Genomic DNA, 26,608 nt, shown 5'->3' on the forward strand with positions numbered 1-26,608 from the left:
ATAAAAATATGGAAATAGTATTGCCCGGACTTGTTAATATTTACATAATACTTGTATATCTTGTCTTCTCGTCTAGATGGGTAGCATCTCAGGAGTAGGATCTATATATCTTTTCATATCATGACATCTCTTCTGTTTCATCAAGATGTTTTATAGTACAGACAATTGGCTGTTAGATTCATTAATTTAATTTTTGCTTAAAATGGGCTTTATCTCTGTAGTTGATGTGCTGGTGGTATTAGGACCATTACAGGAGGTGGTACATACAAAGAACTGCCCCCCCCCATGCTCACCTCCACATCTCCTGCACTATGCTCTGTGAATTCTCCTCGTGTTTGGCTGGTAAGCGAAGAGCTGCTGAATGCCAATGAAGCCCCTGCCACACACGTACAGAAAAAAGATGGAAATCCCCCAAGGGCACAACTCATAGAATAAACATGATCACTGTAATGTGCATGGCTTTATCTCTACAGACTGTGTGTGTGTGTGTGTGTGTGTGTGTGAGAGAGAGAGAGAGAGAGAGAGAGAGAGAGAGATTGTTTTGCTTGTGAGAGTGACCAAACCATGTTAAACAAACCATCAGAGGGAAGTGTGAGAAGCTCACTGCACATCTAATTCCAGGCCCCGCAGCCCTGCTGTGCGTTTACACAGTGACATTTGTCCGTATCTTCCTTTTTGTCAGGCGGAGCTGCAGAAGCTGAGGCAACAAGCCCTGGAGACGAAACACTTCATTGAAAAGCAGGAAGCGGAAGAGAGGAAACTCCTGCGCATTATTGCCGAGGCCGATGGAGAGAGGCTGAGGCAGAAGAAGGAGTTAGACCAGGTAGGGGCAGCTCTCAGCAGCCCACGGGCCTCATCAGCAGACGCAGCTGTTTGGCCAGCTCTTCACAGACCCTCGCTCTTCCCCAGGCTCTTCCATTCAGTTTATTGGAAGAACAGTAGCAGAGGCTCATCTTCTGTTGATTAATTATGCAATATTTATTTATTTATTCAAGTCATATCTACGAGTACTTACTATGTGTCAGTCACTCCTCTAGGCACTGGGGATACTTTGAACAATGAGAACATAAGATCCCTGTTCTCAGGGAGCTTACATTCAAGTATAATATAATTGCTGGCATATAATTGCAATTAATAATTACATAATTTGGGGTTACAAACATATGCTTTCAGAGATCTGGCAGGTTAAAAAAAAAAGTGTCTAGTGTAAGACAGGAGTGGTGGGTACTGGCAAGAGCTAGCCCACTATAAGCCACTCAAATTTAGGCATTTATAAAATAATGGATTGGAAAAAACCAACCAAACACCTGCGGGCCAAGGATCATTGGATTGTTATCACCGTGGATTATTTGTTGTATCTTTCTCTTTTTAACAAGACTGCAAACCCTCATGGGAGGGGTCCAGTGTTGATGGTCTAGCAGGCCGTTTCCAGTGCCCCACCCCCTGGCTGCCTGGCACATGCGGGCATTGGCTGAATGTTCACTGACTGAATGAATGCTGCTGCTGTAATGAAAAGTGAGACCCTTTGGCCCCTGGTGGCCATGTCCTTCCCTACCTTTCTAGGTCATCGGCGAGAGAGATATTCTCGGGTCACAGCTGGTTCGGCGCAACGATGAGTTGGCTTTGCTCTATGAGAAGATCAAGATCCAACAGTCGGTGCTGAACAAAGGCGAGAGCCAGTACAACCAGAGGCTGGAGGACATGAGGATCCTCAAGCTAGAGATCAAGAAGCTTCGCCGGGAAAAGGGGATTCTTGCCAGGAGTGTGGCTAATGTCGAGGAACTCAGGTAGTCGGAAACCCCTCCGAACTAGGGGCACAGGGGCGCAGTGATGGGTGGGGAGTTCCCCAAATTACCTTGTGTGCCTTTTTTGGTCATTGAGGTCTTTATCAAGTTGTATAAAATAATTTCTTATATGTTGAAATTATTAGCAAATAAGAACAACTTTTCAATAATTCAGAATCTACATTGTGCCTCTTCTGTGTCACAAAAAAATGAATTAGTTCCGTTTCAGGGGAATATAAGCGAGTGCAAAAAGATTTTTTAAAAACTTTATTCTGGATTTAAAAGAAAGAAATTTCAAGTCAAATCACAAATATGAATTAGTTACAATTCAGAAAATTTTTTTTCCCAATGAGCCCTTTAGACTTTCTTTAATAAGGCAATACCCAAGAGATGGAACATCAATATTTAAATTTAATCCTGGCAACATTTGCACATTTTTTCTTGGAATTATATACAGAATCAAAAGGGGGAAAATTTAATTTTATCACTATTTGAAAACTGTTTCCTTAGAAGGCGGCCAAATTTTATATCTCACTCTTGATTTATCCTCTGCAGCTTTCACTTTAGCTTAGTGAGCCTTCTTCTTGCTTTAAATCTTACATTATATAAGATGTACTTTCCCGTTGGGAAAACATCACCATGTTTTATATAGGCAATTGCAGGAACCAAATAAGAGGTTCAGTGTTTTCTCGGTAACTATCTTTAGTCCCCACAGACTTGTAGATGAACAGTATCCCTGACAACCTTGGGACAAGGACACGGTTTGGATTGCCTTCTTAAATTAATTGAATTAGAAAATAGTTTTGATATTTAGATGCAGTGAATGTGTTCAGGAATAGCAAAGGAAGTTGCCACTACCATGGATATATCAGTACTTTTTTTCCTAAGAGTTGCTAGTATTTCAGATGATAAAAGTAATACCAATTCATTGTAGAAAATGTGAGAAATGCAGAAACAATATAAAGAAGGAATTAGAAAAATTACTCATAAGTTTACTACCCAGAGATACATACCATCATTGGCATTTTGGAGACAAATGGATTCATTCTAAGTAGCTATTGAATGATCTCTGAGACCATTACTAAACTTGCCAGCCATGAGTTATTTTTATTACGCACACAAAGGACCAAATTCTACCCATTTGCTGGTTTGTTGATAATAGATTTTATTTTTCTTTTCAATGGGAAGACAGCTTAATAAAGATATTGGAGCCAAGCAGGCATGAATTCCAATCTCAGCCTTGCTACCTACGAGCTGTGCGACCTTGGGAAAATCACTTAACTTCTCTGAGCGTTAGACTTGCAGTTAAAATTAAACATGGAAACAAACAGAATGTGCCCCCCACAAAGCCCAGTAGCTAATACTCTTGCCCTTCTCTTGTGATGGTAATCTAGAAAATAGAAGTGTTAAAAATATGCTTTTAATTCTAAGCAGCTTGTTCTGAGCTCCCTGCTGAGTGAACATTATGCAGTTAATTCTAATGGTTTGCCTTGCTAATGAGGGGAAGTTGTATTATTGGTTTAAATGAAGCAATTAAGTAAAAGAGATGGCTTAGTATTGGTAATCTGCACACACGCAGCAGGCGAGGACCGATAATTCCTTATTGTCCATCCTCGCTGCCCGCATCAGTGCCAGTGCTTGCTGCTCTGCCCCCCAACAAAGCGTCCTGTTCCCTAGGGTGGCAGCAAGCTCATGGGGTATTGGGGACGACTGTAGCACATTTCGTACTAACTAGAGATTCCCGCAGATTTTAGAAGTACGCTTGAGCCCGAACTAGTTGTTCAGCCATCTGTGCAGTTGTGGAACACCAGATAACATATCTCTCTTAACTCGGTGTTTCTCAACCCTGGCTGCACGTTAGAAATTACCACGAGGACTTTAAAAGCTACAAAATCTAAGCCACGTGCCAGATGGAGTAAAGCAGAATCTCTCTGGGGATAATGGGCAGGCAAAGGCATGTTTTCAAAGCTGCCCAGGTGACTCCAGTGGGCAGTCGGGATGGCCATGCCCTGCCCTGATCGGCGTCAGGTTATCTGTCACCTGAGCCTCGATATCTTGCAGTCGGGTCCAATACCTTGTGGTGGGATGTAGGCTGTGCTCTTGTTGCTGCTGTAGAGACATTTAGAAACTAAAAAGTATATCGAAATTCTTGTAATTCACTTCCTCCCTGTTCTTTCCAGAATCAGGATTCTGAAGTTCTGGCACTTTTTATTTTATTTTATTTTTTTAAGCTAAGGCTGAAGTTTGAGCTCTTCAAGAATTGTATCATCTGTGTCTGGATCAGATTAGGAGTCTGGTCTCAGTGTTTGCAAAAGCCTCCTTAATTCCAGCTTTCTATATAAGATGTAGCATGTATGTAAAACCACATAAAGTTATGATATTCAAATGGGTGGAGAGTTCCTTTGCGAAAAGAAGTGTGTCTTGTCCAGGCAGGAGCTTTTTCACATGCAAAGAGAGTTCATGAAGGAGAGGACACGGTGCCGAGCCCTGGAGGAGGAGCTGGAGAACCCCATGAACGTGCACAGATGGAGGAAGCTTGAGGTAACCTCTGGCAGGGCCTGCCTCTCACCCCCAGATCTCTTCATCCACCCCCACATGGCTTCACCACTAAAGCGCAACGAGAAGGGTGGTTTGATTTAATGCTATGCAAATTGTCCCCTAAAATGTAAGGCTGGATCAGATGTAATTTGAGTTCCCAGAACAAGAACAAAAGTTCACAGAACCAGATGGTTCACTTGGGATTTGTTTAAAAGTCCGGGACAAAACCCTTTCTGCGTAAAGAAGACCTAGTGGAAACTGTGGACTGGCTTCACCAACCGACATTCGTTTTTCTCTTTTCGGTAGTTTTTGCCCAAACAGCTCTCCTGTGGCTGCCTGTTAGTCTGGGATAGTTAATTGCCTTTACTTACACTGGCCACCAGCGTCTTCAACTATCTTTCAACTGGTCTTTGCATCTTTTTATTTCATGTAGGAAATACAGCTCTTGTGAACGAGCCCTCTTTTTGAAGGACTAGCCTTGTGTTTGCCAAACTCTTTCTCTCAGAACCTTGGGAACACAGCCAAAGTCCATGGGTAGGTGATGGGTAATAGAGGCATACCTCGTTCATGGTGCTTCACGGGTATTGCTTTTTTTTTTTTTTTTTAAACAAACTGAAGGCAAGACCTCCACCGGCAAAAAGATTACGACTTTCTTCATTGCAATACTCACTTTATTACAGTGGTCTGGAAACAAACCCGCAATTTCTCCGAGGTATGCCTGCAAACCTCCTATTTTATTTTATGATTTCCTGGTAGACGTTACCGCCAGCACTGCAGACAGCAGTTGAAAACAATCTCTGCTTAGTCAGGAGAAAGGTGGCCCTCTCCTCTCGTTGTCCCCAGCAATGTGGGCGCCAGTAGGGGCTTCGGCTAATGGAACGATTAGGATGTTGAGAATATGTGTTTTAAGGAAAAGCAGGGCTGGGGAGAAAACCGCCAAGTCGTTTTTTGTTTTTCATTTTTACTTTTCTTCTTGATGAAGAAGGCATTAAGGATAATGCATTATAAATTGTTATATAAACATGAGGCCTGGATTTTAACAACAGCCAGTCCTGCCAAGTGAACCTGTGTGCCAAATCTAGTCCCAGCGTATGGATATCACTCGGCACTGCTTAGTATTTCATAAGCAAAGTCAGAGTTAATGGAGTATCTTTCTCCCCTCTCTTGTGGACCCTCATTTATTCCTCTCCAAATGCCAAGAGTGGTGCAGTTTACTAAACTAACCGTAATATAGATGTGTGGGGAAGTGGAGCTGAAGATTTTAAATCCATTTATTGTCACATTAGTTTATTCCCTGAGTTTTCAAGCAGAGCTTTAAAGTTTCCAATTCCATGTCAATTTCTATTTAAAAAATTAGAAAATAGAGATGCTGGGAGGCAGTTGAAAATATTTAACTGCTAGATTAATTCAAAATGTCAATACAGTTGAAAGTGAAACTTTGGCTCAAAGTCTAGAGGACAGAATATCAATTTATAAGTGCAGATCTTGTTTGAATTGTACACAGATAGCTATTGAAGGTGTATCAGACCTTTGCGAATTGATAACACTGTTTGAGAGCTAAATGCCATGGTCGTGCTCTGTTGGCAATTATTAGCAGAAGTCCACATCCTCGAAATCTTCCCCATTGTAGGCTGTAAGGAATCTTCTTGCTGACAGTACCAAAGGAGAATCCTGAGGCCGAATGAATTAGGGAACCCTGTCTCATTCCTATGGAAACAGAGATGATGGTAGGGGAAGCCTCAGAGTATAGTAATTAGAGCCTAACATAGCTGGGCCTGAATCCAGCTCCGACCCTTACCTGTGTGGGTAAATAATTTAATGCTGGGGGAAGACCCAAGCTGTTTCGTAGGGCTGTTGTGTGGCTAAAATCAGACAACGTATGGAAAGCACTTAGTATGGTGTCTGGTTGGTGACAAAGAATCAGGTATCATGCATAGTAGCTAACTTTTTTTTTTTCTTTTTGGTTCTAAATCTCTCTGTCCTGGGTTTGCATGTGTGCAGTAGATTTCAACAAAACAGTTCTTTTGCATAGGGACCTCAACCGATGGTGTCTCAGATTCTTTATTTTGTTCCCCTTGAACAGGCCAGTGACCCCAGTACCTATGAGCTGATACAGAAAATTCATACCCTGCAGAAGCGTCTCATCAGCAAGACAGAGGAGGTGGTTGAAAAAGAGCTGCTCCTTCAGGTAGCATTTTCTGTACTCATCAAACAAGCATATTTTCTTAGCGCCGCCACCTCCGGGACTGTGTTTTTTTAGAATTATTTGGCAGTGTTGCATGCCTCATTTTTAACTGTAGATGGCAACAGCGACTCACACACAGAGAACAAACAACCTGATTAATTGGTCTTTTAATCTGCCGTTACTGATATTTCAAGAATTCTGGAAAATGAGCTCAAGGCTAGAGCTACTGCATTGGGTAATGTGAGCTCCCTCCACCACCCCACCCAACTTCTCTATAGTTTTCTTTGTTAGATTCTTTTAAATACTTTTCTTCATATCTTCACATAATGTGAAATGCCATGATTTTGATTTTGAAAATTAGCTTTCACGTAAAGCACAGTATGTCCTCTTGAAGATCTGTCAGAGTGAAATGGAAAGAAAGAGTTCTTTTTGAGGATTTTATGCAGTTTGTTATTTTGGAGCAATCAGGAATGGTACCATCCTTTTAGGTCTGTGTGTCTGCAAGTCCCTGTTGTCGTCACCATCATCACCATTAGCATTGTCATGTCAGATACTGTGCTGCAAGTGGTGGCTTTACCTACCTTGTCTCAGTTCCTCTTCGTAGTTCAGGAGGGAGGGTACTGTCATCCGCAGTCAATGGGTGAGGAAGTCCCAGGAGTTCAGTGTGGAAAGGACATAAGCTCTGGTTGAAATCCAGCCTCCGCTGATTTGTAGCTGTGTGAGGTTAACTTCTCTACACCCGAGGGTCTTAGTCTGTGTTATGGGATAATTATGTGAAAAGGGATGTGGTGAAGACTGAAAGAACTTATTTAGCATTATGCTTGGCACGTAGTAAGTGTCTAATAACTATTAGCAATTATCCTTATTATTTCTAATTCCAAAGCACATAATCTTAACCGCTGGGTGACTGTAAGTAAGAGCAGGAAATTCTGTATATGAGTGAGAGGCATTTGCCCCTGCTCTTTACATTCTACCTTAAAAAAGACATTTGCGTGGACGCTGGGGGTCCAGCAGACAGCTTTCCAGTCTCCCTATGCCGAGCCCACGGGGCTGCCCCTCTTCCTTATAGATGAGCGTGGAAGTTAAGAGGCCAACTTCAGAGTTGCACCTGGTCTTGAATCAGCTCCAGTTCTTTATATTTCATGACTTGGGGAGAATTCCCTAAGTTCTCTGAACCTCAGTTACTGCGTCTGTTAAACTGGGATAATAGTACTCAGTTTCATCACGGGAGGAAGACACCCCCGTCTGAGCACACGACGTAGAAATCCTGTCATAAGAATAACCAGTGAGCACGTGGGCCCTAGGCTCCCACGATCCAGGTTTGGGCTGTGATTCCACTGTTCCAGCCACGTGTCACATGCCCCAGGCCATGCAGCTGGTAGGTGGCAGAGTGGGGCCCCAACCTCGGAAGTCAGCTCCAGAGCCCACTCTTATTAGGTGTATGTTGGATTTTTTTATTCTTTCTTCCTTATATACTGACCTCTTTGATATTTGTTTTCTCTTTATCTCTTGTGTAACATTTTTCTCAGCTTTATCACCATGTTCACTAAATCTTTCTTTAGGTGTCCTTATCGGCTGATAGCCAATCCACCAAGATCGTATTTTCAGTAATTTCATTTTTATTTTCTAGAGATTCTTTTTTCACATATCTTTGTTGATAGTGTGTTGATCTTATGTTTCATTCCTTCCTTTATGCCTTCAATTAATTTAAATATTTTATAGTTTTTATGTGATTGTTCTATTACTTGAAGGTCTTGGAGGTCTTTTCTATTGTTTATTGCGGCTGCTGATTTTTATTTATGGTGGATCTTTTTCCTGTTATGTTATGACTTGGATTGTGAACTCATTTTCAGGAAGACTTTATTTATGGGACTTGGAATGGCCCAGGTTAAAGGTATGCATTTTAATTCATTTCTGCTAGGGGCCTTGGAGATATCTCTTGCTTAGGATAATTTTTTTTAGGTTAAATTTTCACTTTGGGGCTTCCTGGACCACTCAGTAAATGAATATTAGAATCCCAAACCTTTGTGATGGAAGATCCATGGATACAAATTCTCTGGGCAGCCAATTTTTTCCCCCTACCCAGAGCCCAGGAGAGATAGTTGGGTTTCCTTGTGGTCTTTCTGCCCCACTGGGTGGATTTCTGTCTGTTGTCTCCTTTTCACTGAGATTGTAACTCTCTTAAGTCCCTAACTTTACATAGAAGAGTCTCAGTATCAATTCTCTGCTCCATGCAGGCCCAGCACCTCGTCTTTCATCCTCTTGTGGCCTTTAAAATCCAAGCTCTTTGTTCAGTGAACCCAGCCACTTGTCCCAATCAGCCCCCAAGGGATAGCTGCAGTATCTGTTCGCTGCTCTAATACATAGTTCACTCGTTGATTTTGACACTGGAGGCTTACTTGCAAAGTCCGTTTCGTGGTTAAACAACAGATGTGTTGTTCTGTTTAGCATGTCTAATGCTTTGTAGACTTTAGTTCTCAGGCTCTTCAGTCTGCCATACTGCCATAAACAGAAATCTCTCATTTGCTCATCCATAAAATGGGGGAAATAATCCTACCTACCCACAGAATTAAATATGTTAATTAAGTACACATAGAGATTTGCCAGAGTGTTTAGTTATCCTTAACATTATTACGATGATGATTGTTAATATTATTAATCACCGAGCAGGATTTTACAGGCCTCCAAAGGTTTATGTCCTGCCTCACTCCTTTTATTCAAGTCCTCATTTAACCTTTCTCTTGGATGGTTGGGCAGCTTGTATATCCCCAGACAATAAGCCTTGTTATCTTGGTGAAACCTCAGGTGCTCCACAGGGTTTGATAGTTTCTCATTTTCATCTATTTTTTTTTTTTTTAATTATTAGAGAAATTCTCTGCACTCACATCAGAACATTTTGAAATTAGGAAGATTTTTGGTTGCATTCTTCTGAGTATCAGAACATTTTTAAAATGACTATTTAATTGGTTGTATAGTGATGAAGAGATCCCATCATTTCCCAGCAGCAGATATAATGGAAGCCTATTTACCCCCAGTAGACTGTGAGTTCTTTGAGGAAAAGCTGTTGCTAATTTCTCTCTCTAACCCCAATGCCTTGTACAGTACCAGGCACATAGTAAGTGCTCAATAAAGATGGACAGGTTCTGTGCCTGGGCAACTTAGACTCACCCTTTCGTTCTTAGCTTAAATGTTTTTCCCTCGGTGGGGGTGGGAGGTGAGGGGCCCTCTTCCTAGGTTAGGTCTTTTGGTAAATGTTCCCATACCTTGACTTCTCTTTTATACCACTTGCCACACTTGTAATGAATGAAATAATTATAATTGTGTGTTTAATTACTCCTCCCTGATAGACCACTCACAAAGGCAGTTCCTGTGTCTGCCTGGATGATCACTTCAGCCCTAGTTCCTTGCACACAGGTAAATATTAGTTTAGTGACTGATTAACTGTTGGAAGAATGTTGGTCCTTCAGTAAGTGACATGTCTCAGGTTATTTACGTTCTGTCTTTGAGCTCTGAGAGCTCATGGACATGATTCTTCCTGTTGCCTTTGCATTTTTTGTTATTAACTTCTAGCTCTATAAACTTGATTCAGACTGTCAGTGTCCTTTTTGTATGCCGAGGTTGGCTGATTCACGTGGTGCTCCCCAGGTTCTCCCCTTGCTCGGGGATAACTGAAATGGTTCTTGAGCTTGACTTTACAGCTTCAGAGGTAAGATGAAGAAATCTGCATTCTTGCCAGAATTAGCATCTAAGGTGTGGACGGGAAGAATTTCTTTTCTTTTGCCCACAAGCCTCCTCTCCCTGTGAAGGAAGCAAGGGCAATGCAAGCATACCTGGGATGTGCCTCCTGCTGGCTTCTCCTTCCTGTGTTTGCACCATTTATTCCTCAATTCTTCTGAATCCCTCAGTATTAATGACTTCTTGGAAAGAAAAGACACCTGTAGAATTAGGCAGACATATGTGCCAATAGTAACTACTATCTATTACCCCGGTATCATTACATCATCATCATCATCACCATCATCATCATTAAGATCGGGTTCCGAATAATGGCATAAGGCGTGATAGCCTTAGAGTAGGAAGCTCTAACTTCTTGCCAGAGGCACTTAAAAACACATGGAACAATCACAGCAGCTGGGACTTGTTTTTTCCAAGTGTTTAAATATGGGATAGCAAGCTCAAATACACGCACCCTCAGGACCAGGCAGCAAGAAAGAGCAAAGTAAACCTGGCCCATCACGATCATAAATGGCAACTGACAAGGGTCTCGGAGTCAGAGGCAAAAGGGAGTGGTGGGGACTGCAGCACACGGGACTGTGGGTCCATCTCTAGGAAGCAGCTAACCCCACCCCAGCTAAGTATGGGCTCATGTTGCCAAATCTTTAATTTTTCAAGAATAGCTGGGAGTGTGGAGTTTTCTGCACAGTATACTGAGTTTTAAATATCTGTAACTTTAAGAACATTGCCTGGGCTTCCCAGAAACATATCTGCCAACCACCCTTGGCCCACAGGAGGCCAGTTTGCAACCTCTAGCTTCAGCCCTGGGGGAGAAAGAGATTTAAAGGAGCAGCAGCAGCACAATCGGCTTTCCTGTTTGGATTGCTCTTCTTTGATCTAGTGCTTTGTCGTGATTCCTTGACAGAGTACAGAGCACAAAAATAAAAAGGGAAAGAGGAGATGGGGGAGGAGGGGAAGGAAGAGGCTGCAGGTGGTGAGCAGGGGTGGACAGGTGGAGGTGGTGGAGCTGGGTTCCTCCTGGGAGGCAAGCAAAGAGCAGACAAGCCTGGGGTATGCTTGGTGCAGCAGCGGCGGGTGAGCTTAATGGAAGATGCACCTTCCTTAGATGTCTTTTCCCCTGCTGCTAATGACTATCTTAATTCATTTACAAGCTTTTCGAAAACAGAAAAGGATTTCTCTGAATTGTTGAAAAGACCAAGGGTTGCCTCCTGACCCTCCGATGCCCAGGCAGCAGATGAATTGCTGGCACCCGCTCCACTAACACTTACAGAGTGCTTTCTACATGCCAGGGTGCCTGGGGCTCCAGAGTGAGTGAGACTGACTTGATCTTGGCCTTGGTGGACCTCCTAGCTCTGCAACCACAGTGCAGTGTGATGACAAGGTCTGTGATTCCGTACGGAATGCCATGGGACTCTGGACAAGATGTTGGGTAGTCAGGGGTCTCAGTTTGGGTTTCCCAAATCAGAGACTGAGTCAAGGTCTTGGGTCCCGGTAGTTTGGGAGGTAATCTCAGGAAGTTGGGGTAAGGGAGCAGGAGAGTGAGGAAGGGGAGGAAAAGGCAGGAGAGAAAGAGAGAGAGAGAGCTGGTCACAGCTGTGAACATATGAATCCCAGTGTCACTGGAGTTCCTCTGAGGAACCACATTGAAACATTGCAGAATTGACCTGTCAAAGGCAGGGAGGCGGCGATACTTCACTGACTCCCATTCCCTACTTGTTGAAAGTTGTACTGGGGCCATTGGGCTGCTTCTGAAAGCTGAGGGAACTTTACTTGTTTCCACTCCCACCTCTGAGGAAGCCCTGGCCTGCAGCAGAAAAGCTGACTCTGCATGCCCCGGGGATGGAAGCTGCCAGAGTGTTCCAGGAACTGGTAGCCATCGCGGGGTGCCAGGAACTTCAGGTGTAGCTGAAATTTCAAGAGATGAGGTTTCTGATAGGCCCTGAAGACCTCCAACCAGTAGACCCCCTTCTTCCAGTCCCTTTCTCACCTAGCTTCTCACCTGAGTGGTAAATTGCCAATCCAACTTTAGGAAAGGCAGTGGCCACTTTCTCAACCAAGTTCCCATTTGGCCTTGCCCATCCCACCCACCTACTGCCATTCCAGTTGAGATCCAGTAACTGTATGATACGGTCAGGCCATACTGTGGTTCATTTAAAAGATGGTGCCCTGATTTTGTTCTGGTCACAGCCATCCTTGATTGAGTACTTCTGTGTACCTGACACTGTGCTTGTTGGTGAGCACTCAGTGAACAATAGCTCATCAGATGGGGGTATGTGTGTGGAATGACCCATGGTTCACCTGAGAAGGTGGTACAATTCGGGGGAAAGGGAGTGAACTTGACCTTGAATGTTAGCACTGAAGCGTCTTGCCCAGAATGTTCATTTTACAGATGAGACCAGTGAGGCATTTCCCTTAACATGGACAGTAGTGACATATTACTAGAGGGTTAATTACTTTAGAGGGCTAGGATGCCTGGGAGCACACTGCGTAGTGATGAGTGACACACTGACATCACCTAAGTAAGAAACTGCTTTGGGGGAGATCAGATTTGTGTCACTTTAGGAAATCATCACGTGCATTCTCGCTTGTTTCTTGTGCCCAGAGGTCTGGGGAATGGGCATGTCCCTCAGATAAATAAATAATCAATGAGATGGAAAGGGCTGCTTCTTTGTTGGCTTCTGGGTCCTGCCCTTTCAAGGTGAACTTTCTCTCTAATTTAATTTTACGACTGACTAGATGCAAGTCTGGTTTACTTGACTGTAAAATGACTTGACTGATAGGCGGATTTGAATGGATTTGTACCAGCTATTAGCTGCGCAGGGGGAACCAACCATTTTTAGATACTTCTTTGGTAAGGATCTTCATTTTTCCTGATCTTCTGATTATTTTTTATTTATTGATAGTTTATAATGTATTAGACATTGCTCTACATTCCATCTATCTATCATCTATCTATCATCTATCTATCTATCATCTATCTATCTATCATCTATCTATCTATCTATCATCTATCTATCTATCTATCTATCTATCTATCTATCTATCTATCTATCTATCTATCTATCATCTATCATCTCTCATCTTAATCATTGTCACAGCCCTATGAGATCAGAATTATTACCTTTCTCCTTTACTAGCAGGAAACATGAGGCACAGAAAGGTTGAGAGACTTGCCCCCAAGGCCACACATCTGGCACCTGGTGGAGTCATGATTGTAACTTCTACAGTCTGGCTCCAAAGACTCTTCACTATGGGAAACTCATGGCCAATGATTCATTTTGTGTGGACCACTTTAGTCATTAATGGGGAAAATTCACATTTCTGACTTCATCTAGAGTCTTGCTACTCAAAGTGTGGTCCTGGGACCAGTGGCATTGGCATCACCTGAGGGCTCTTCAAAAATGCAGACCTTAGGACCATCCCAGGCCTAATAACTAGAACCTGCATTTTAACAAGATCCCCAGGGGTGCAGGATGTGGGTTCAGTTAGAGAAGTGTGGGGCCCCTAAAAGATGTTCACTCTCTTCTTTGCTGCAAAGCAAGAGCTATGGTTAAGGAAGGAACCTCATGACTTCTGGTTACCTGGCCTGTGGGATTGCCTAGTTACCTAACCTTCCTACACTTTGGTTTCCTTTTCTGAAACCTGGAGCTCATCATCTCATCAGCATCCTCCAGTTGTTGTGAAGATGAAGGGAAAGATCTGTGTAAGACACTTAGCAGAATGCCAGTGGTCATGAGAATTGGCCAGTGCTAAAAAGTATCATGATTTCTGGAAAAAAAATTAAAAAGATCATTATTTCTGGTTTGGAACATGATAACCTCACATTCTTGTCCTCAGCTCTTGAACTGCAGCTACTGAGTTCCAGGAGGAAACTCACAAATAAGAGCATCCAGGATTCAAAGCATGTTTTAGGGCCCCACAAACTCTCTGAGGCTTCTGATGTTAGTATGAAAAGTCTAGAATGTTTCTTTGTTGAGAGAGACGTGAAAATCCTTGATCCTCTTTAATGGTAGCCTGGATAGACTTGGCAGACACTGCAGAGTGTTTCAATGAGAGGAGGAAAGTACAGTAACAGTGCACATTTATTGTAGCTGAGGACACGCCCAGCCACCCTGTGCTAGAGCACTTTGCTTTTACTGTTTTTCCCAGGAAAGTCAGATGAGGTAGATGCTATTATTGTGTCCATTTTACAGACAAGGGAATTGAGGCTTCAAAACAAAGTTTGCCCAAGGGTTTACAGCTAAGAAATGCCAGAGCTGCAGTTATAAACCAGGACTTGGAATACTCTGGGCCACTGCCTATTTGTATTTGGCTCACACCAAGGATGGTATTTATATGTATAAGTGGTTAGAAGAAAAGTCAAAAGAGGAGTAATATCTCGTGACATGTAAAAATGATATGAAATTCAAATTTCAGTCTCCACAAATCAAGTTTTATTGGCACACAGCCACAATCATCCATTCATGTATTGTCTATGGCTCCTTTCATGCTGCAATAACAGAGGTGAGTAGTTGTGACAGAGACTATATGGCCCACGAAGTCCGCAATAGTAACTCTCTGGCCCATTGAAGAATAGATTTACTGGCCCCTCTCTTACAAACTTTAGTCATTGGAATCTGGAACAGAGCCACTCATCACTATTCTATGGTGCCTCCCAACAAAGCCACTAAACTCAGCCCCACCAAAAAATTATTCAAAAAGTGTACAATTATTAAAGAACTGTTTTAAGACATGGAAGGCAGAATTCTAATATCATGTCCCAGCTTCTGGAGGTGTAACCTACAATAAATGTAATTCTTGGCCACTCCGTTAGCAGATAACTAAGTGATCATCTTCCCAAAGCTGAGCAGAAATTATTGAAGATGCTCCCTCAGTAGAGAGAGACTGGTGGATCAAAAGGCACAGTGTAAGCTGAAGCTGTTGACTAGAAGCCCACCTGGAGGTTTTTGTTCTATTCTAAAATTAAGGGGAAGAAGAGTGAGATGAGAGGGGGAATACTTTCTGCAGAGTCTTCTGTTGTCGTCTGAAGTGTGGGAAATGGTTGAGAAGGCTTCTTTCCCCCCAGCATGCTGCTCCTTGCAGGCTGCTTCTCTGCTGTCATGTCTTCCTGGGACTTTCTGGAGGATGCCTGCTCTCTAACCCATGCTCTTCACCTGTCAGGGAGGGTGGAAGGAGCAATTGGAGATGGGTTCTTCAGTAAACAGAAAGCTAGTGCTGGCCTCAACCAAGATGTGCGTGTGGCTGGCCTGTGGGGCACTGTATACCTCTAGCCACTTGGTGCGGCTAACACAGCCTTAGTGAGCGCTCTGAGAGGTGGGCTCTGGGGCACCTGGCTCATTCTCGGTTAGCCTGATAGCAACCATTAACGTCCGATGGGCTTTCCATACATTGTATCTCAGTGGTTCCCAAAGGCTGATCTGGGGGCTGGGAGAATCTATATGTTCCCAAACATAGTCATTGGTTTGTAGTAAAAAGGAACACAATGACTGTGTAGCATAAAACCAATTTTTACTTTTTCTTTTTTAAAAATATATCTTTATTGATTTCAGAGAGAGAAAGGAAGAGAGAGAAAGACAGAAACATCAATGATGAGAGAGTCATTGATCGGCTGCCTCCTGCACGCCCCCTACCGGGGATCGAGCCCACAACCTGGCATGTGCCCTGACCAGGAATCGAACCGCAATCTCCTGGATCCTAGGTCAATGCTCAACCGCTGAGCCATGCTGGCTGGGCCAATTTTTACTTTTCAGTTTTGGGTACTGCTCTTTTTTCTGTTCCTTTTTTCTTTTGGAGAAGTAAAATATTATTTATTTTTGGAAGTGGCATTCTCTTATTTTTTTGTGTACATTCCTTTCCTTTATGAAACAATTGGCAAGAGCGCTAGGTGTTTTCCTATTTGTTGAGAGCTTCCTGTGGATCCTGGAACTAGATTACTAGGGTTTGAATCTTGGCTCTGCCACCAGCTCCAAAACCCTGGGCGGGTTACCGTCTATGGTAACTGTTTCCTCACTTGTTAAATGGGAGTGATTATGCCTGTCTCATAGGATTGTTGGGGGAGATTCTATTAATATATGAAAGACATTTAGAATAGTCCCTGGCACAGAGCACTACATCGCACTACATTAATATTATCTATCGGTCCTTTTCTTGTTCATGTTAAAACTTAGCAAAAGAAGAAATTAGCAAGATTATGCTGGTGCCTCCAAGATTTTGGGGAGAGTTATTCAGGTCCAAGAAATCTAAAATTAAGGAATTACTACTTTATCTCTTAACCTTTGCAACAACCCCATTTAAAACATCAGGAAACGAAAGGTTGAAGAGATTTATGGGCCCTCAAAAAAAATGCCTCTGCCATTGCTGGCAGCTCTAAGAAAAAGGGCGATTGTGCAGGGTTGTCTAGGACCCGCTAAGTCTCTTTTATGGTAGCAGGCTTTTAACATGCAGATGTTTTGGGCTTAAAATCATGTTCAGCTTCATTTAAGGCAAATAAATTTCCCAACCTGTGTCCCTTCACACTTGCCTAGGTATACTTAATGTGCTCAATTATCTCATGCCTTCTCATATTCCCTCTCACTAGTTCTCTATAAATGTGCCAGGAATAACTTCCCATAGCGTTAGGGCCCTACAAGCATTAAGAATTTCTTAACAGATTGGCTCTGGTAGGCTCGATTAGGCAGATAGAGGTTAAAAACCAGTTTATACCTTCAACCATACCTTAAACCCTTGAATTTCCACCAACCCAGGGAGATACACCCTTAACTGGTGGGCTTGATTTTGGGTTTGGTTAGGAAGGGTTTTGTGCCTGTTACGGATCTTGAATCAAGTAGTTTCAAAAGGGGCTGTCCTGATCGACTTCCTTCCCCTCACTCTTGTTTTCAACTCAAATGTTAAGAGTTAGGGTTGAGGCATTTTAAACTGTCAGAAGCCCAGGAAATAACAGGTCTGATTCCAGAGGTTTCATTAACAAAGAACAGACAGACATTAAGTGTGCAGTAGATGCCGAATCTCTTCCCTTTCCTCATGGAAACACCTTCTATCTCTATGAGAAGAAAGGCACCTCTGCCCAACTTTCCACCCATTTTTTCAGCCCCATCCAAGACTCCTTTTTCCTCTTTACCTCCACCCCTCCCAAGACTGAAAGGAAGGCATTGCTAATCTGATGAGCACAGGATCACAGGAGACTTGGGTCACATGTTTCTGGTGGCGTAGCCCCGGCCTGTGCGCTGAAGCTCTCCTGCTCCGGTCTCTGTGTCAGAGGTCAGCAGGCCAGGGCAAGAGCCCGTCCACTGTCTATCCCATTGCCTCTATATCTTCAGTTAGGTGGGTAAGCGCCATTGGGCCTACTCTGCCTGGCCATCTAAGATTCAAGAAAGAGAGAGTAGGTCTCTTGCTTCAGACTTCCCCAGCCCAATGGACTAGAGAAGCTTTTCATGAGTGGTGGTGGTGGTGGTATCAGGTAGAAAAAAGCATAGTGATTAAAGAACTTTGACTCTTGAGCAAATGAGATTTGAGTTCCAGCTCACTCATAACACTGTGTGACTCTGAGCAAGTTACTTAACTTTCTGAAGCCTTAGTTCCTGATTTGTAAAATATAGATCATTGTAATGCCTTTCATATGAGGTTTTTGTATAGATTTATCAAGCACATAGCCCAATGCTTGCACTTAATAAGTGTTAGCTGCTGTTTTCATGGTGTTGTACTTTGGATGTAGATTTTAGAAAGATCTCCAAAATAGTAGCTTATAAATGGCTTAGTGTAACAACTCAGCATTTCATATGTAAATTCACTTTTGGGAATAATTACTAGACCCACTCATCCTTAAGGCAGCCTCTCTCTTTCCCTCTATCGTAACTGGTCTATTCATTGGGGTCCTCATGAAATAAGTTCTGTGGTGACCTCAGTATCAGTTAGTTTTTGCTGTATAACAAGCCAGTCCAAAACTTGGTGGCTTAAAACTATAATCATTTATTAGATCATGGGTTCTATTAGTTGGCAATTTAGGCTGGGTTCAGCCAGCCAGCCAGTTCTTCTGTTGGGCATGCCTGGACTCACTCATGTTTCTGTAGGCAGCTGGTAGGTTGCTAGGAGCTGGTTGATCTAGGTGGCATCTTTCATATGTACAGTGGTTGGTGCTGGCAGCTGGCTGGGGCAAGGGGAGTGACTGAACTACATATATGTCTCCACTAGGCTCGCCCAGTTTATTCTTATGACAGTGTCAGGATGTCTCAGAGCAGGAAGAAAGGACAAGCCCCATGCAAGCACTTGTTGAGCCTCCATTTGTGTCATGCTTGCTAATATCCATTGGCCAAAGCAGGTCATGTGGCTAAGCCCAGAGTAAATGTGGGAGAGGACTGCCCAAGGTCATGGATACATGTGGTAGTATTGCAACAATCTCCTTTCTTTGGTGAGTTTGAATGGAAATACTTTGCATTTAAGCATTCAAGTGGTATAAGGTTTCTTTTTTATAATCCTTTGTCGTATATGGTATTTTAATATTCCTGGCATCTGGTCCCCATCCTTGGATTTTATTGCTGACATGTGTTTCTTTTCTTTAATCTTTTATTCCCCTTATTTGGGAAATTATAGTTTGCTGCAGGACATAGTTCTTTTTATAGGAGAAACATCTGTGATGTCATAATTGAGCACAGTTCCTTAGGGATAGGCATTTATCCCCATGCATTTGGAGACATGATCCACAATCCATTTGTTCATTTCTATTTTGGTCTCTGACTTCATATTGAATCAGAGCCAATAGGTGGACCAAACATGTATTAGTTGATAAATTAATCTTTAAAAACATTATTTACTATTTTCCTTTGATTTCTATTGAGCTCTAATAGGTGAGGGAATGTTAAGAAGGATTAACTTTCTTTCTTTTATAAGGATCAGTTTGAACTAAGTTTCACAAAACCGAGTGAGAAGAATACTGTGAGTTTCTGATGTCACAAACAATTCCATTTTTAAAAATAAGAGCAGTGTTTAAGCATATTTTTTAAAGTAAAAACAAATTGAATTATATGACTAGTAACTGAGAATGGAAATAAATAGATTACTTAGAGTCCGAACAAAACATTTTCAATAAAGAATTTCTCAGTGGAACATTTAGGTTCTTATTGAATCTGTGCACAATTACATCTTACTCCCCAAACAAAACAGATTTTCAGTGATAAATGTTTTTGGACAGCAGCAGGATTCAATTCAGTTCATTTCAAGATGCAGATTTATTTGTGAAATTAGAAGAAAATAGTTGCCAACAAGAACCAGAGGGAGTCCTATCTATCTTTAGCTGCTCTGTTGGAGTTTCACCCAGAAATATCTCAGAGATGGAGGTGCTTCTTACAAGGATGAGAAAAATTGCAGCTGGAGCAGAAATTAATTTGTATTTATAGTCCAAACACCTACAGGAATCCTTAATCTGCTTTTTTATGATTTTAGGGGAATTTATAGAATCGTTTAGATTGGAAGAACTCTCCAGTGGGTCATCAAGTTCCCTCTCCTTATAATGGCACCACTGATTTTATTACCCTTAAAGCAGCACTGATAGATGGGTGTCAAGTCTGGCTCATGAATCATGCATTTAAAAATGTATATTCCCTACTCTGAGTGTATTTAATCTGTAGGAGACAGACTGAGAGCTGCCTATATGCCCGGGAGACCTTTTCTGAGTTCCTGACATGCAGTCTCCTCTGGAACAGATGCCAGATATGCAGCATATTAAGCATTATATTGATGCCATCAAACCCAGTTTGCTTTTGGCTTCTTACAGTTGGAAGCATTTTCCCCAGTGTGTATAAGGGACCCGGTGTGCTGCCTGTTCTGAAGTAATAGACCATTCCCATTTATATCCTTTGGTCCTGCATATCTCCGGGAACCTGCTGTCCCCCCAGTTAAGAAAGCCTGCTTGGAAGGCCAATTATGAACCAAAAGGTATTTTGGGGTATCTCTAATGTCTGCAGAAGTTTGTGAGACACAAATGAATAAACAATATGGTCCTTACCTGTAATAGTTTTATATTCTATTTGAGAAGATTCCTGATGTGTATCTGGGAAGAAATGAGACTGGTCTCTATGAGCAGCATGTGAAAATCCAGACCATTACTTTATGGTTCCACTTATGAACAATACCCAATTATGCATAATCACATTATACTGGGTACTGACAATAGTGAGTGCCCATTTATGCAGTAGAGACACTGTCTAGGGCAGTATATAATATGCTATTTGTTTAAAACAGCTGGAAGAGCCAAAGGGGTAGGAACAGGGGAGGTGAATGAGAACTGGTTTCTCGAGGACAAAGAAGATGTGATTGGGTTGACTTATTCAGCCATTGCCTAAAAATATGTGTTGAAGAAGGGTGGGATAGCAGTAGAGAGCTCAGATCTAGTTTTGAGCCCTTGGGCAACTTTGTGACCTTGGGCAAGCAACTCACCCTCTCAGAGCCCCAGCGACTCCAGCTGCAAGCAGTGGCAGGAGTAGCACTACCTGGTTCCGAGGCGCCTTGTGAGGATCAAGTGAGATAACTCGGTCAAACTGCCAGGACAGAGCCAGCTGCATACGAAGGTGGTGGTATTGGTGTAGGGAAGGCACCGTGGAGGCATGTGGGCGGGGTAATGGAAAGCTTTCTTGAAAGAGGTATATGTGGAAACAAGTGAAAAGGGTATTTCGGGCTGAAGGAAATGAGTAAAAGTCCTGAGATGGGGTGCGCACTTGGGATGTGGAGATGGGGCCGAGTGGCTACTTTATGTTGAGGTGTGCTTTTGGATATGTTAGATGGGGACCAATTATATAGTCTTCCATGAGACCAGCATAGGCTTCAAACTCGCTCCAGTGGACAGTTATGGGCTGTAATTGTGATAAAGACCACACTCCCGTGGCAGTAGTCATGACCTTTGACTGCTTGTGGTGTGACTGGGTGTCCAATCCTGTGGTGGGTCCTTCCTTTTATGCATTATTTTTAGTCCTCACAATAATTTTTATTACTTATGTATTAGGCCAGTTTTACAAATGAAGAAACGGAGGCTCAGAGTGGTTAAGTAATATGGTCAAGTTCACAGAGCTAACTAGTGACTGACTTGGGGCTCAAACCCACGCAGTCTGTGCTGAGAGGTGAATCCCGTATTATACATAGCCCAGGGTGGTTGACCTTCCAGGTCTATGTTCCGCAGAATTTTAACCAGTCAGGGGTATGACACAGTAAAACTGATGAGGAGGAATGACTGAAAGGGACACAGGGGTGGGGTCACGGTCTGGGGATGAAGCAGCAGTTGAGAGACAGTTATAATTTGGGTCCAAGTTACTGAGGATATTTGGTAAGGGACAGGTAGTGGGGATGAGAAAGGAGTAAATCTGTGAGACCTTTAGAAAGACTAACTTGTTGGGCTTGACAGTTAAATACCTATGAAGGTCAAGGGTAAAGAGCCAAAGGTGGCTTTCAGTCTTTCATCCGGGTCAGTGATAACTCCCAGGTCGATGCAGCTGCTCCACTGTGCCAGGGCCCACTGCCCACCCCACGGCCTCCTCCTGCTCCTCCTCACCTGATATCACTCCCCTTTTCCCTGTCTCCCCCACAGCTGTCCAGGCTGAGACTTGGACCATGAGACTCTTTAAACCTTGAACAGAACACAAAAAGAAAACAAAACAGGAAAGAAAACCCATGCCACACAAAAGCAGCAAACAGTTACTATAACAGAAAAGCCAGAGATTTAAGTAATTTTTTGGTTCTACTCTCTGTCTTCCCGATTGTGCCTCTGGTGGGGATTGGCAGTTATGGTCAAAGAAATTTTCCCCCCATTATGTGTTCCTGTTGGTTCCTGCTGGCATATTAGAAAGCTGTTAATTTTTACATAGTTATTTGTGTCCAGCCTATCATATTAAATAGCTTCTCAGTTGATTTTCTGGGGCTTCTAGGTATGTACTCATAACTTCTCAAAGAAGTGATGGTTTTCTTCTTTCTTTCCAATAATAATTCAATTTGTTTTTATCTCTTGACTCATCGTTTTGTTTATAAAATCAGTTATTTAAAAAAATTAGTTGGAATAATGGAAATGATGTTGGTTTTTTCAGCACCTGGAGGGAGGTTGGGTTGGAATTCAGAGAGACTAAAGATAGAGTGAATGTCCAGGAAGGTACTGCAGTAGAATTGTGATGTTATGATGCTGAGGGAAATGGAAATAGTCACAAGAGAAAATGGACTGGCCTAGTTATTGTGGGACTGGCACAAAAGATGACTTTCAGGCCTTAAGTCTAAAGTCCAGTAGTCTAGTTGATAGTTACCAGGAAATTGACTCTGTTGTTAATAGACTTTGAGGTTTATTGCAACCAGTTCATCTGAAAAGAGGTGAGAAAGAAATGAATTAGAATTCTCAGTTTATAAACAGTTCCAGGATGTAAATTTAAAAGAAATTAGCAGTTATCTTAATTTTCTTCAATATTGGCATGGTCTGACTCTTAATTTAGCTAGAGGCAAAATATCACGTAATAATTACAATTTATAAATGTTCTTTCCAGTTGACAAAGCAATTTTACATATATTGTCTGATTTGGTCTTCAACAACTTTGTGAAATAGATGATGATGGAAGTATCTAACATTTATCTAGCAAGTTACATTTTGCAAAGCACTGCCACCTACACTACCTCATTTCATGCTCACAACTCATTGATTTTAACATACACTCAAAAGGTTTAGCCAATTGTGGTTCTCTAAATACAGGTTTTCTTTTCTATTTTTTACAATGAAATTCTCCACATAAAAAATGTTCATCCTTGCCTTGTCCAGGCACTGATCCTGTCTTTGTTTTTCAGAATCTTGTGCATTTAGGATATTATTTTTGCCCCTTTGTCACAAGAGAGAGGTGATGCACAGAGGTAGAGTGGAGAGAAGCTAGCAAGCTAGGTGAAGAGGGGGACCCAGCCCTGTGGCCCCTGGGGGCGTGTACATAGAGGATGGTTGACCAGAAGTCCCCTTGGCAACACTGAGGGTTCTGGAAACTTTGGTGTGGCTTTATCATTGTTGGCTTTTCCCCCAAGTGGAGACAGTGGAGAAGGTGGTTGTGTAAGGGTAGGTGGAGGGTGACATTGCGTGTGCAAGCACATGCTCTGCATTCTGTAGCTCCTCTCCCTTCCCTTGGTTTTAGGAGAGGAGAGAGGAAAGCTCATTTAGCTGTCTTCAGGGTCCTTCAGTGAAAGGTGTTCTGTTTTACAATGGAACTCAGAGGGTAGTCTCACAGGGGCCAAGGCAGGAGAGACTTTCAGGAGGGGGGTAGGTCACCACTGTTGGCATCTACCAAGGGAAGTAGAACTAAGGGAAGGATGTGGCCACCTGGAAGTTGCCTACTTTTGCATAAAATTGCTTAATATCCTTAATATTTAAAGAACTTTTGTAAATCAATTGCAAAAGATTATTACTTCAGCCGTTAAATTGGTAGAGATACAAGCAAACAATTCACAAAGGAAGAAATATGCATGGCTAATAAACATTTAAAATATGACTGACTTTAGGAATCAAAGGAATGAGAATTAAAAGAATATTCTTTACTGCCTATCAGATTGGCCATGAAAATGAGAATAATGGTACCTAGTACTAGTGAGAATGTGGGGGTAATAGGCAGTTTTATATACAGTGAACAAAGTTTAAATTGAGAGTTTAAATTTTCTCTAAAAAGAGAGTTTGGTAGGGGCATGCTTCAGTCAAGTACATATTCCTTGGTCCTAAAAGGGGCTCCTTCCTCACCCCCTGTCTAATTTGTCTAACTTAGAGGGCCTCAAGGCCTCTTACACTTTTCTCCTTAAAACCTGGGGTCAAGAGTCAAGCCAGACAGTGAACTCCCAGCTTCCTCTCGCCAAGGGACCACTGAGGCAGCAAACATAAGGGAAATTCTAGAGCCACACATAATTACTTGGGCCTATAATGTGAATGATTCCTTGGGGACTAATAGGAAAAGGCAAAATGATTCCAATTATTCATAAAATAATAATTATCATAATAGCTAACATTTATTGAGCACATACCACAAGCCTTATAATGAACAAACTCTGACTCAGAAATTCCACATTAGGAATTAATCCAGAGAAAATAAATCAGTTGTGTAAAAATATGTCATACCGAAGATGCTTCTTGTAGTGTTATTTGTGCTATGTATAAAATTAAAGATGGATCAGTGATGATAATGTACTGTGAACTGAAGAATATGACTGAATGAATCCAAGGTTAAAATACCCAACAATACCGTGATAACACCAAAGATGCAGTTAAATTGAAATGGGAAAGGTCTCCCAATGGAAGTGGCTTTGAGTAGGGTCTTGATGGATGAGGTTTGACAAGGGGTGGGGGTGGTAGTAGGAGAAGGGCATTCTGGATAAATAAGTGGCCAGGGAGTGACAATGACATATTGCGATGGTCATACGGGGAACATGACTGGCAATGGAGAGAGGGCGGAGGGCTCAGGCCCATCCTTGTGATGTCATGGTCCTATTACTGCTTGGAAGCTTTTTAGGATTTAATCACAATATTGGAGTTATTTCAACTTGAGTATGTAATTCCATCAGAGTATTACTTGTTTTAAAATTTAATTTGGCTTACTCAAAACTATGTACTATTCCAAAGAATTTTCCAAGTTAGCCAGATTTCCCTGAGCTGCCTTTCATTGGCCCCATGGCATGATTTCATAACTTGGTTGTGTAAGGTCCTTTCTTTAGGCAGCTATCATTGTCAATGTAACAATTACATAGCTGCTGTGTTCTCTCCTGGGGTTGTCACTCACTCTGGTTTGGCTGGTGATGAAGAGTGGTGGAGGGAGGTTGTTTGGCAATGGACCAAAAGGAGTTCAGGTTGTGCTGGTCCAGGCTTGGGGTCACACTGACCTGAATTTGAATTCTGAGTGTAATTTGTAGATGTGTGATCTTGGGCAGATTACTTAGCCTTGCTGAGCCTCAGTTTCCTGATCTGTGAAATGGAACCGATGTATGAGGATTACATGGATAATGTGTAAAGTGGTTTTCAGAACTTGTGATATGTGTTCAATAAATGTTAGCTATTATTATAATTATTATAATTATTATTTTATGAATAATTGGAATCATTTAGCCTTATCCTATTAGTCTTCAGAAGTTCATTCATATTATGGGCCCAATTAATTATTTATGGCTCTAGAATTTCCCTTATGTTTGCTGCCTCAGTGACCCCTTGGTGAGAGGAAGCTGGGAGTTCACTTTCTGGCTTGACTTTTGACCTCAGGCTTTAAGGAGAGAAGTATAGGAGGCCTTGAGGTCCTCTAAGTTAGACAAATTAGACGGGGCCTGAGGAAGGAGCCCCCTTTAGGGCCAAGGAATATGTAATGTACTTTACTGAAGCATGCCCCTAGGCTATTTCTATTTCTAGAACCCCAACATTCATGAAGGCTAGTTCACTCTCACACCTGAAAAAAATCACCAAGAAGCAAGATGAGAGAGAGAGAGAGAGCCAGGGGAAAAAAACCTATGGACCCAGCTAGGCAGCCTTGAGCTTGATGAACACCTTGAGCTTGGCAAGTGAAGAACCATTATTGATGGACTCTCAGGGGCCTTTCTTTTTAGGGTTGTTCCTTCTCTGATTCTTGTGGTATCCTTTGTGCCTATTTAGAATTGATCTTATCACAACATATTGTTGGTTGACTTGTGTGCCTCTCACATTAGACTCTAAATTCCTTTACAACACACAGTATAAAAGAAAGATTTTGGTCTTTTGGAATTAGATTTGCTTCATAGCTCTAGCGCTAATGCCCTTAGTCAATCATTTAACCTGTTTCCCCATGTGTAAAATGAAGATACCCACTGATTTATGGATTGTCAGAATTGGGTATAATTTATGAAAGGTAACTGGCACATAGTAGTTTCTTAGTAAATGGTAGCTGGTGATGATGAGAACAACCACAACGACAGTGATGATGATGCCAGAGCAGCACGGTGCCTGGTGCACCCATCAGCACCAGGAGGGATGGATGAATGGTTGGGTGAATGAATGGTCAGATGACTGTGTGTTTAAATAGATGAGTAAACAATCAGTTTTCAGATTTGTCATGATGAGTGATTGAAATGACATGTGTTGAGCTTAGTACCATCCTTGGCACATCCACAATACCTGTTCTATAATGAGAGCTGCTGTTTTTGCTTCTGCTGCTCTTTCCAATATTCTTTGTCCAGTTCTGCCAGATTGTGAGATTGTGCAGGAAAGTGACTACTGTCACAACATAAATATATTTGCTGATGAACCTGTCATTTATATCACTGTTGCCTACTCAGACATGCGTCCCTGCATCATGTGACTAGCTCCTGCCCATTGTGATATTATTGGTCTCTCTTTCTCAGTTGGATTGTCCAATAGTATTAATAC

The 26,608-nt window shown here is 42.2% G+C and overlaps 1 protein-coding gene across 1 annotated transcript in view; it reads left to right on the forward strand.

Moving 5' to 3' along the window:
* Positions 1-26,608, forward strand: part of CFAP58 (cilia and flagella associated protein 58) — a gene marked incomplete at both ends in the record, with an annotated part of 82,967 nt that overhangs the window by 41,148 nt on the left and 15,211 nt on the right. The window contains 4 exons of the mRNA XM_081157907.1: positions 683-823; positions 1,564-1,787; positions 4,214-4,325; positions 6,406-6,510. Of these exons, the coding sequence (XP_081014033.1) occupies positions 683-823; positions 1,564-1,787; positions 4,214-4,325; positions 6,406-6,510 (582 nt within the window). The remainder of the gene's footprint in view (positions 1-682; positions 824-1,563; positions 1,788-4,213; positions 4,326-6,405; positions 6,511-26,608) is intronic.

Source organism: Miniopterus schreibersii (assembly GCF_964146895.1).
Source record: "Miniopterus schreibersii genome assembly, chromosome: 14".
Lineage (NCBI taxonomy): Eukaryota > Metazoa > Chordata > Mammalia > Chiroptera > Miniopteridae > Miniopterus > Miniopterus schreibersii.